We start from the raw sequence: 11314 nt of genomic DNA, 5'->3' as shown, positions 1-11314 counted from the left end.
AATTCAGTGAGAAAGTGAAAATTATTCAAAAAGTGGTGATGGGACAATTGGATAACAATTTGAAAACATACATTAGATTTCATGCCAGAAGTCTAATAAAAAATCATATTCATAATAATATAAAATACTGGGATAATTGTACCATATCATGGAGGGAAAATATGCAAGAAAACATTTAAAAATGACAAAGGAAAAAGTAATTTCACCACATTACAAAAAAACCCCAAAAAACCTTGCATGTTAAGACATATACTCAAAGAAAAAAGATGGGGAAATACTGTAATTAGAGACTAATATTAACATAAAAGGATTTTTATAAATTTGTTTTAAAAATTCATCTTCATTTCAATCAGAAAGAAAAGCTATCTGAACAGAAGATAAGCAGTAAATGCCACCTTAGCAAGTTAAGAATTAGCACTGATAAAGCAATAGGATAAAGGGCAAGAAATGTGACATCAGTACTATGTAAAACAAAACAAAACAAAAAAACAGCCAAATTATCACTGAGAGTTCAAAATGCAAAAAAGATGGACATATTTGGCTGTGTCAAATTGAATGGGTGAAGGTGGTCAGAGGGTTCAGATTTCTAGTTATAAGATAAATGAGCCCTGCAGATGTAATGCACAGCAAGTGACTATAGTTAATACTGCTGTGTACACGAAAGTTGCTAAGAAAGTAAATCTTCAAAAGTTCTCATTTCAGGAAAAAAAAATCGGTAACTCTGTGTGGTGATGAATGTTAATTACACCTATTGTGGTGACCTTATCACAGCATATACATATTATCAAATCATAATGTGAACCTGAACTAGCATGTTGATTATATAGCTCACTTTGAAAAGTTGAGTAGACCTGCCCCCACCAATTAAGAAAAAAAAAAAAGTCTTTGTAGCAGATAGGACATTTAAAGCAAAAGACAGGAAAAAATGACTCACAAGAATGCACCTGCTCAATAAGCAAAAAATTCAGTGTTGTCAGTAATTGAAAACATATAAACCCAAACCAGGAAGGTAACTAGAACTGCAAAGATTTCCTTTGAAATAATCACTAAACACATTCTGCTGGAAAATGCACATTGGCGCATCCTTGGAAATATTTTTCAGGAACCTAAACTATTTGACTGAGGTTTTACTTCTTCAGAATTTATCAGAGTCAGACATGGACAAAATTTTATGTAGGAATATAAAATCTTGCTCAATTTATAATGGTGAAAACATAAGGTAGATATTTAAATATACACTTACTGGGAAATGGAAAATATATGAAGGTACATTCGTTGAGTGGAAAATTGTACAGGCATTTAATACTTTCTAAGAAAATAACCTATAAAAATCAGTAAGATAAGGGGCACCTGGGTGGCTCAGTCGGTTAAGCGGCTGACTTTGGCTCAGGTCATGGTCTCATGGTCCGTGAGTTCGAGCCCCACGTCGGGCCCTGTGCTGACAGCTCAGAGCCTGGAGCCTGTTTCAGATTCTGTGTCTCCCTCTCTCTCTGCCCCTCCCCCATTCATGCCCTGTCTCTCTCTGTCTCAAAAATAAACGTTAAAAAAAATTTTTTTTAATCATTAAAACTGAAGTAAAAAATTGTGATGCAAAATGATGCCAATTTTATTATACCCACTATCGTTTACTAAATGCTTCTCTGTGCACATCTTATGCTAATCACTTTGTAACATTTTCTACTTATAATTTTGATAGAGATACAATTATTAACACCCACCCTAATTTCACATACTAAAGGGGAAACTCAAGCTTTGAGAGCTTACTTATCCCAGGGTCTTTCAATTAATTAAACGGGTGAGCTGGGGATAGGACATTGGTTTCACTGCTTTTCACAGATTTCTGTAGTTTTGAATGAAATGTTCTGCAGGAGCATAGTTGGGTCTTTATAATCAAAACCAGGTAATTTTAATTACAAACCAGAAAAATTTGAACATGATTGAATGTGTTTGGTTTGCAGGTAAACTACAGGAATTCTGTTGACAAGAAGGGAAAAATACAAGTATGGATTTGCCTGAGTAAAAATAGAATGTTTTTCTTAATGCACATGTATTTGATAATTAGGAAAAAAGCACATTATTTACTATTTTATACACATTTTGTAAAACCTGGAGAGAAAGTCATGATAGCAGCATGTGTCTTTGAAAGTTGAATTTATTTCCTCTTACCATCCAGATTTTAGGTTAGGGTCTGGCAGATTTGAAAAATATTTGATGTCTGTACATGTGTATATGCACAATATACCCAATATTAACAGAAATTACCATTGACATATGGAATCATTGATAACTTATACTTTTCACTTTTATTTTCCTATACTTTCTATAATGCTTCTATAATACTTCTATAATCAGAAAAATATAATTTTTAAACTTAGAAAAATGAAAATAAGAAATGTTAAGAAATGTTTAATGTACTTGGAGTTTATCCTTTTTTCATCTTTTCTGTAAAAAAAAAAATCAGCTCCAATCATTTCAAAGCTACTGAAGTTTTCTTTATAAGCAAGGAATTCCGGATGTAATTACTAGTATTTGAATAGCATCAGTCAGCTATTTTATGATTGCCAAGAGAGAGGTCAACTGCAGAAAATTATAAAGTGAAAGGATGAGAGGTGGAGTGTGTGAGGCTGCAGGCAGGGGATATAGGGGGAGCAGTTAGGCAACATTTAGCTAATTACAAAGCAACAGAGTCAAATGTAACAGAAGGCAGAAACCTTTTTTCAACAAGGCAAAGAGAAAAGCTTGTGCTTTTAGAAGGCAAACAGGGCAATACCATCTCAGCCTGTCAGAATTGGCGCCAAAAGAGTCATACATCAATACTAGGTAAAAAATAAAGGAGGGATGCCTGGCTGGCTCAGTTGGTAGAGTACGCAACGCTTAATCTCTGGGTTGTGAGTTCAAGCCCCAGGCTGGGTGTGAAGCCTACTTAAAAAATAAACATAAATTAAAAAAAATAATAATAAAGGAACTATAGCAGAATTATCCCTAAAAGGTCAAAATGCAAAAGGATGGACAAATTTTACCTCAAAAATTAACTAAATGGCCCTGCCTTTGTAAAACTGTAATAGATTGAGAAAATGAAATCGATGCAAGCAAATGCCAGTTAAATTACATTTATTATATAGAGAGCCTATAACTTGGTATGAAAAAACAAAGCAACTCCAATAGGTATCATCAAAAGGGTAAAAGACATGAACATTCAAACACAGGAAACACAGCTACTCAAAAGAAACCACACAAATATTTAACCTTATTAATAAAGAAATGATTGGGATGCCATTTCTTGCTTATTCAATGCACAAAGTTTACATCAATTTCTACTTTTTCTATTTTCTAAATGTACTCAATGTGCTACTTTTAGTAATAAAAAATTAGTCATTTAAAAAAACATAGAAAGTATGAAATTTTCTGCCAATGCAGAAATCATAAAAAGCATTAAAATGAATCAACACTTGTATGGGCAGTAAGGTTCAGATCCCTGGAAGCCAATTCCTCTTGTCTTGGTTCCTGAGTTTTATTATGGGATTGTCAATAAAAAGATTGTTCCTGGTTTATACTATGACAACTTCCCAAGTGTAGGGATATACATATTCATATGTATGTCAAAGTACATATGTAAATTTTTTCGTCAGGTAGGCAATTATTCTAGGAAAGTACCTCTCCAGAATCACTCACTACATAAAGAGGACTCCTTTTGCTGAAAAAGTCTCACTAGGATCTCCCCATGTGATTAGCAACCAGGAGGGATGCCCTTGGTATTTTAAAGACTGAACATCGACTTTAGTACTGCCTGAAAGACAGCAGAGTCCTAAGCTTTCTGTAGCTGGCTTCTTAGGGAATCTGAAGTTGGTCCTGTTCTTTAGACATAGCCAAAAGGACATTATTCTGATTCGACACAGAACTGACTGTATCTCTCCTGCTCAAATCACAGCCTTGAGGCAGATCACACAAAGCTGGAGCAACCACCCCAAATCAAATGATCATGTTAGAATGACTAAGTTGGGAAACCGAACTTAAAACCCTACAGTTTTGTTCAGCATATTCCTTTCTCAGCTGTCTTCATGTAAGTTTTACCGAATAAAAAGGTAGAAAATAGCACAGCTTACATTTACTCAGCTAAACCAATTCTCAGAAACCTGAACTTTGCTAAATAACCTGTATAAAAGCAACTCCACAGAATTCACAAGCAGAAGAAGTAAAAGAAGTTTCATCTGAAGTGACAATTTAGTCAAATGACAAATTTGGTGGTCAATTTAATCTGTTGTAGCCCTTATCTGTCTCAATTTAGTATGCCTCTACAGACACCTATTCTCTGGTACTGAATTCCCATTTGAATATAAATAGCTGCTAGGTAGAACAAAAAATTAATTTAAAAACAATTTCCCTACAGATGAAATATCAATTTAAAAATTAGATGTGCCTGTGTGTGGACATACGAATGTATATACACAGTATGTATGTGTGTGTGCGCGCACACGACCTTATATTTTCTCTCTCCCTTTCCCTCTCCAGAGAGAAATACAAAACCCTGACTTAGGGCTTTACTGTTTATTTCTAAGAAACTTCACATATTCTGAATGCACTCACACGATCTGGTGAATTGGCAACGATGTCAAAAACTATATGAAAAAAGGGACGTAGGTAATAATATTTGGCGACCTTTTTAAATTTTAGGTTAGAGCAGGCAGCCTCCCTTTGATGTTTTGAAGTCAAAGATGAAAACTCTCCACTTTGAAGCATAATGAACACAGTTACACATTTACTACGATCACCTACAATTTGACTTACACAACACCACAAAGACATCTAAAACAGTTCGCTACCTATCTTCTTACATCCGTTAAAACAGCTGGCTATGTTGAATACATTTTCAGAATACATTTGTTAACCATATGATAAACACACTAAGCCAAACAATACAAATAACATCAGTTACCACTTATCTAATTAACTGTACCAATCGCTGTAAGAAGATAACAACTGAAGGGGAAGTGTGAGATCATCCATGATGCGCTGTAAAGGTATTACATTTTAGTCCTAAGAATGATCTGAAGGTGCTGAAAGAGGTGATTCTCTAGAAGGTGACCCAGGGTTTTCCTCAGGTGGAAAAACTGTGAGAGTACAAGCTCGAATGCCACCAAGAGACTCTGGAAGGTCAAAAACTTTATGCCACTCATCCTTCTCTGGGTCATATTTCTGGACAATTTCTACCATACAACGATTATTCCAAGAATATCCACCTACAACATAGATTTTATTTTCAAAGACGGCAACTCCAACATCACTTTGACCTCTTAACATAGCAGCAATTGGAGTCCACTGGTCCAGGGTTGGTGAATAGTATTCACAGCTTAGAACATCATCATAATCGCTTGTTCCTCTGAAGTGATTGCCACCAATGACATAGAGCTTGTCTCCAACTGTACACATGCAGTGCAGACCTCTGACTGTAGTCATTGGAGCCTTCTGTGCCCATTTGTCTGTATCTGGGTCAAAACACATAAGCTCATTTTGGAAAGTGTCATGAGTAATTCCTCCTGAAATATACATTAAGCCTCCATACACTGTTCCGGCATGGCCATAGTGCGGTTCACTCATCTTTGCAACATAGCTCCACTCATTCATCCTTGGGTTGTAACATTCTACTGTGGCCAGCTCACCAGCTGCACTGCGCCCACCAACAGCATATAAATGTCCCTTGAGAGCACTCAAGTGGAAGAATGTGCGCTTTTCATTTAAAGATGCAACCTGCATCCATTTGTTATACCGAGGATCAAATCTGAAAACTGTATCGACAGCAGTCTTTCCTTTCGTGTCATAATTACTTTGACCACCAACTACATAAAGAAAGTTTCCAATGACAGCAATACCATGCTGGTAACGAGGAGCATCCATGGGGGCTAAAGATCTCCATTCTTGTGCCCTTTCGTCATACATCCGCAGTTCTTTACTGACAACCAGCTGCTGCCTCAAAACTCCTCCTAATGTGACCAAGTGCGTCGAGTCAGATCGAATGGCAGTTCTATCTGACTGCATCACTGGCTGCATGTATGGCATCATTTGGTAATTGCTAGCTTCTAAAAGCAAATTCACACAGGTATTGTCTGTTCTCATGAAATCTACTGTCTGCACGTAATTGATGAGATCCTGTGGTGTCATCAATGGAAATCGAATATTCTTCATCAATTTTGCAGCATAATCCATCCGAGGGTCTTCCAACCTTAGCCAGCGACAGGCAGCCTTGAAGAGCTCAAGTTCAGTACAGTGCTTAAGACTATTACTGGAAAGCACAAAGGCAAGCCGTTCAAAAGGGAGTTTTAGAAACTCTCCAGTACTCAATAACGCAGGAAAATTCTTCAGGATGAAATTATTGACATACTTATCCACTTCTATGAGATTGTAGGTGTTAGCAATTCGTCCAACTTCAACACAGTTATCTAAAGAGACTCCCGAAATAAGAAATACTTTACAGAAGTCCAAAACAGGTAAGATTTGTAAAAAGCTGGCAGCTTCAAGCGTGTCCTGAAGATTGTCCATATTAAGAGAAAGTTTTGCAGTATAAATAAAATCAATTATTTTCTTCAGACCAACCTTGTTCACCCCATGAAGCTTAATGCACATTAGATCTTGTTCTTTCATTCCACCCGTGAACATAGCCTTGAAATAATCGCTAGCAGACGCCATCATAGCTCTGTGAACGGGGAAGATTTCATCTCCATCACCCGGTACCAGTGTCACATCGCAAAGCAATCCTTCTATTCTAAGCTGATCAAAGCCTTGCAATACCACCGAACTGTGAGTATTGCTGGTAAAAAAACGTGTGGTTCCTGCCTTGCAAGGCTGCAAATGGGCGGAGACGCCCATTTCGCCGTTACCAAGAGACACTTTCATGTGTGAAAGCCTTCCTTTTGCACAGATCTGTGCCGGAGAAAGAAGTTATAATCTGAAAGCTTTCAAGGAAACGAGGCCGTCCAAAGAGCCGGGGAGCTCGCTTTCCTTATCAAGGGCAAGCAGTCCCTGCGGCACCCCTCAGATCACACCAGTCAGTCATCCACTGAAAACTGTCCGATAGCAGGACCACAAAGGGCTGTGGACCTCAAATCTGACCGTCATGCAGATGATTCATCACCAGAAAGCTGTTAAGTGACCCGGTTCACCTGGTCCGTCCGGCCTGCGCTGCCGCTCCTCCAGCAGTTCCGCTCCGGGCCAAGGGGGAGGCGCCGCCACGTACTGCGGCTCGCTTGGCGGCGAGGCCGGCCACCTCAGCGAGCGGCCCGCGGCGCCCTCCGCTGTCACCAGAGCGTCGCGGCGGCTACGGAGAGCTGTGTTAGGACGAGGGCCTGGAACGAGGGCCTGGCTTGAGCCCGGGCCTGGAACAAGGGCCTAGCCCCGGACGCCGAGCCGCTCCTTCCGGAAAGGCCTCGTCCCAGGATCCCCAGGGCTAGGAGCGGCCGCGTTAGCTACTGCGGCTGCGCAGCCGTCCGACCTCGTCAGTGGGCGGACGTATGGGGGATGGGGAGGAAGGACGGGGGAGACGCAAAGGGCGGGGGTTGGGGAGGAGGAGGGGTGTGGTGTGGCCGCGAGCGGGGCCTCTCTGGGTCGCTGCGTGGGTGGGATTCAATGGGCCGGAACGGGTGACCGTATGTTACGCTGCGCGTGTGGTATAAACGTGTCGCGGTCTCCGAGCTCTCCTCCTCAATTCGTACTTTTTCTTTAAGATTTGTACTTCCTGGCTTCTGCCTTTGGAATAACAATGAAACGCGGCTTTTGTATGAATTGAAAAGAAATGGGGCAGTAGAGAGGGCGGAGGAGGAAGATGCTTAACACTGTGCCTCAATAAAGCACGTTAGCTGTGATTTCTATCCGGCACAACATAACACCTCAATTATAACTTGGGTTCATATTTTCAGATTACTAATCACTTGAAATATACATCGTGCGTCTCCCAGTAACCAAACTGTGACCCCGCTATGTGAATAACGTAGCCTAAATTTTGTCCTCAAAATGCAATTCCATCATCAGTAATTGTTTCCCGCTCACACATCTTTACGTGGCTATACAACTTTCCAATGAATATACATACTATAGTTTCCTTTGCCCATTATTTGTTCCTGAATATATATAACTTCTTGTATAGTCTCTAATAAACTTCTAAAATCTAGGCACAAAACTTTCCCCCGTTTTTGGATAAATCCTAAAGATGGGACTCAAGACATATAAAAATGTTCCCAAAATGTGGTCACCAGCAATGTTTGTGCATTTCCCCTCTATTTTTCCCTTTATGAATATTTTTATTAGCTTGAATTTCTTTCGTGGTAAACTTAAATTTCGGCATGTGAATAAATGTACATTGTGACACAATTTTTTCCAACACTTTCCACAGTCTGAAGGGATTCATGTCTTAAATCTGTCTAGTTTCTTTATGCATATGCAAACTAGTAAGAATATAACATTTTATTATACTCTATTTTCATGTAAAAGATAGCAAACTGTAGTCACTGTTCTGCACCTACTTTTTTTTCACTTGGAGATCTTCCCATATTTGTAACTAGAGAACTTTATATTGTTTCCCTATAAATGGTTGTATCATAAATTATTTAACCAATCCCCTACTGATGGAGAGTTAGCTGGTTCCAATCGTTTTCTTTGGTTTCAGTAGATGGCAGCAAGTTCCAGAAGGTTCAGACTGCCAGTGGCCTCCACCAGATGCTCCAGCATATCTTAAACATGTTCAGCATATGAGGTTGGTTGGATTGAGACTGACCTGAAAGTATTCTTTACTGGACTTCATCAGCATTGGGAAGACTTGGAAACCTGCTTGGTGCAGGAGTTGGCGATAGAAAGACTCCCCTGAGCAATGAAGACTCCATACTGGCTGTGAAGAAGGACTTCCAAGGAATCAGTCTCTATCTGAAAAAGGAAGAATAGAGCTACTATTTTGACAGTTGTCAGAGCAAGAAATGATGAGATCTCTTATCAAGTTTGCAAGAATGATTAAGAGCTAAGGAAACAGACCTATGCTCTTTTATTTGTTTGTTTATTTATTTATTTATTTAGAGAAAGAGGAGAGAGCTAGTAGGGTAGAGGGGCACAGGGAGAGGGAAAGAATCTTTAAGCAGGCTCCACACACAGTGCAGAACCCAATGTGGGGCTCGATTCCATGACCCTGGGATCATGACCTGAGCTGAAATCAAGAGTGGGTCTCTTAACCAACTGTGCCACCCAGGTGTCCCAGACCTGTGCTCTTAATAAAACAATTAGTATGAGGTGCTTGGGTGGCTCAATTGGATAAGCGTCAAGACTCTTGATTTCAGCTTAGGTCATGATCTTAAGGTTCATGAGATCAATCCCTGTGTCCGGTTGTCTGCTGACAGCACAGAGCCTGCTTGGGATTCTCTTTCTCTCTGCCCCTCCCCAGATCTCACATGCACTCCCCCCACCTCAAAATACATAAATGAACATTTAGTAAAAACAATTACTATGGACAGATACACTTCATCATACTCCCACATGTTTAGTCATTTTGAAAGATTTCATCATGAAATAAATCAAATGTGTCACATTTATTGATAGTATTAAACAACTATAAAGTCAAAACACCCAGTTCATAGGAGGCACCAGCCCATCATAAATGACTTTATTCATGTATTTACCTATTTTATTTATTGTTTTCAATATTTTTGCTTGTATGCTGTTATGCTCACCTGTACATTATACTAGTTATACAGTGGTCACCTTTATATTTTTAAATTATTCTCTTTGTTCTGTTTAAAGTTTTACTTTCAAATCTTTTTGTATTGGTTTATTTTTAATAAATAAATACCAAGACTGTTTTTGTAGCTTAATTAAAGGTACAGTTCATCCATTCATTTCATCCAAACTACATGTAATACTTAAGTCTCTAAATCATAGGCGCTATGCCTGCCTTCAAGATAAAAAGCTGAATAAAGAAAACCAAGTGCCATCCCTCTTGGAACTTTTCCTTTTTGTTGGAAGGAAACATGAAAGTCTTAAGCAATCAGCTAATTAATTTCAACTACATTATAGACTAACACAGAAAGCAAAAGAAAAGTAGCATCTATCACCAGAAACTGGAGGATGCAAAAATACTAAGCCCTGATATGTGTTGCACAGTTCTAGAATTTGCAGAGTGCTATGGCTAGAAATGTTAACTTGGGAGCTGAAGTATACCTGGTCCCTAAATGCTAAGGAATGAATGAGGTCTTTTAGACATAGAAAATAGAAAGCCTACCACAAATTGAACCGTAGGGACCTTCACAATTTCATGGGGGAAAAGAATAAGGAGCCTGAGAACGACACTGGAATGGAGGCAGCACAATAGGAGGACAAGCAGGAGACAAGGGTGATTAGAGGTGTTTAAGGCAAGAGATATGTCAAAAGGTGATGTCTTGTCTTCAGGGAAAGTGAGGTTTGGCAGAATTCGTGCCCCAGAATCCAGATCAGAGTGTATTGACTGAGAGTAAATAAGATAAGAGGTATTGGAGACAGAGTGGATAGAAACTTTTCTTGAGAAGGTTTATCTGTGAAGGAAAGAAGAGAAATAGGGAAGGACCTGAAAGGAAAAAAATTGGGATAATATAAAGATAAATTAAAAATTTTTCAAAATCTGGTGCAACCTTTTTACAAACATTTTGGGGGATAGAGTTCCAGGAATGGGTGTAGTGGCACCAAGCGTATAAAATCAATATTTTATTTCTTTTAAATAATTGCTTATTTAATAGGCTAAAATGTCAGGCATCACTGTTCAATCATGTTTATATACTTGTGGGCTAGAATGTTCTTTCATTTGCTTTGTTTGCTAGTTTTAGTTCTCTTTATTTGGGTTTCATTTTACGACATTAACTAGTTTTGTACTGTCCTGATGAATTTTGTTTTTATATATCCTTACTTCTGAAAAGTGGGTATAAACCTCATGCAGATTGTGGCTACAGTCCTATGATGTACCTCTTTGTCAGTTTCATATTTACAAATAACAGCCCATTTTCTTTATATTTTCTCTGAGTGCTGGTGTGTTGAATGTGTAGAACACCAGTACTCTCCGTCCTCATTCCCCCATAGATCTTATGAATTATCAGTTCCCATTTATGTTTTAAATACTTCACATTTCTTTCTTCTTTTTTTTTTTTTGAAGTCTATTTATTTTGGGAGAGACCACACGTGTGCACAAGTGGGGGAGGGTCAGAGAAGAGAGAGAGGCAGAGAGAGAGGGAAGAGAGAGAATCCCAAGCAGGCTCTGCCCCATCCTTGTGGAGCCCGATGCGAGGCGAACTCAGGAACCTTGAGATCATGACCTGAG

General features: G+C 38.9%; 1 protein-coding gene across 1 annotated transcript; it reads right to left on the bottom strand.

The window, feature by feature from the left end:
• Window positions 1–3094: 3094 nt before the first annotated feature.
• KLHL9 (kelch like family member 9) lies at window positions 3095–7480 on the bottom strand. The gene has a single exon (XM_015067696.3). The coding sequence runs from the start codon at window positions 6886–6888 to the stop codon at window positions 5035–5037; it is 1854 nt and encodes a 617-aa protein (XP_014923182.1). The 5' UTR covers window positions 6889–7480; the 3' UTR covers window positions 3095–5034.
• Window positions 7481–11314: the final 3834 nt, after the last annotated feature.

The sequence above is a fragment of the Acinonyx jubatus genome, chromosome D4, assembly GCF_027475565.1.
Source record: "Acinonyx jubatus isolate Ajub_Pintada_27869175 chromosome D4, VMU_Ajub_asm_v1.0, whole genome shotgun sequence".
Taxonomy (NCBI): Eukaryota; Metazoa; Chordata; class Mammalia; order Carnivora; family Felidae; genus Acinonyx; species Acinonyx jubatus.
Note: the sequence above shows the minus strand (reverse complement) of the source record. Positions and strands in the feature narration are given on the sequence as shown.

Excerpts from the sequence above, each read along its gene's own strand:
- KLHL9 (XM_015067696.3), bottom strand. The coding sequence starts at position 6,888 with ATGAAAGTGTCTCTTGGTAACGGCGAAATGGGCGTCTCCGCCCATTTG.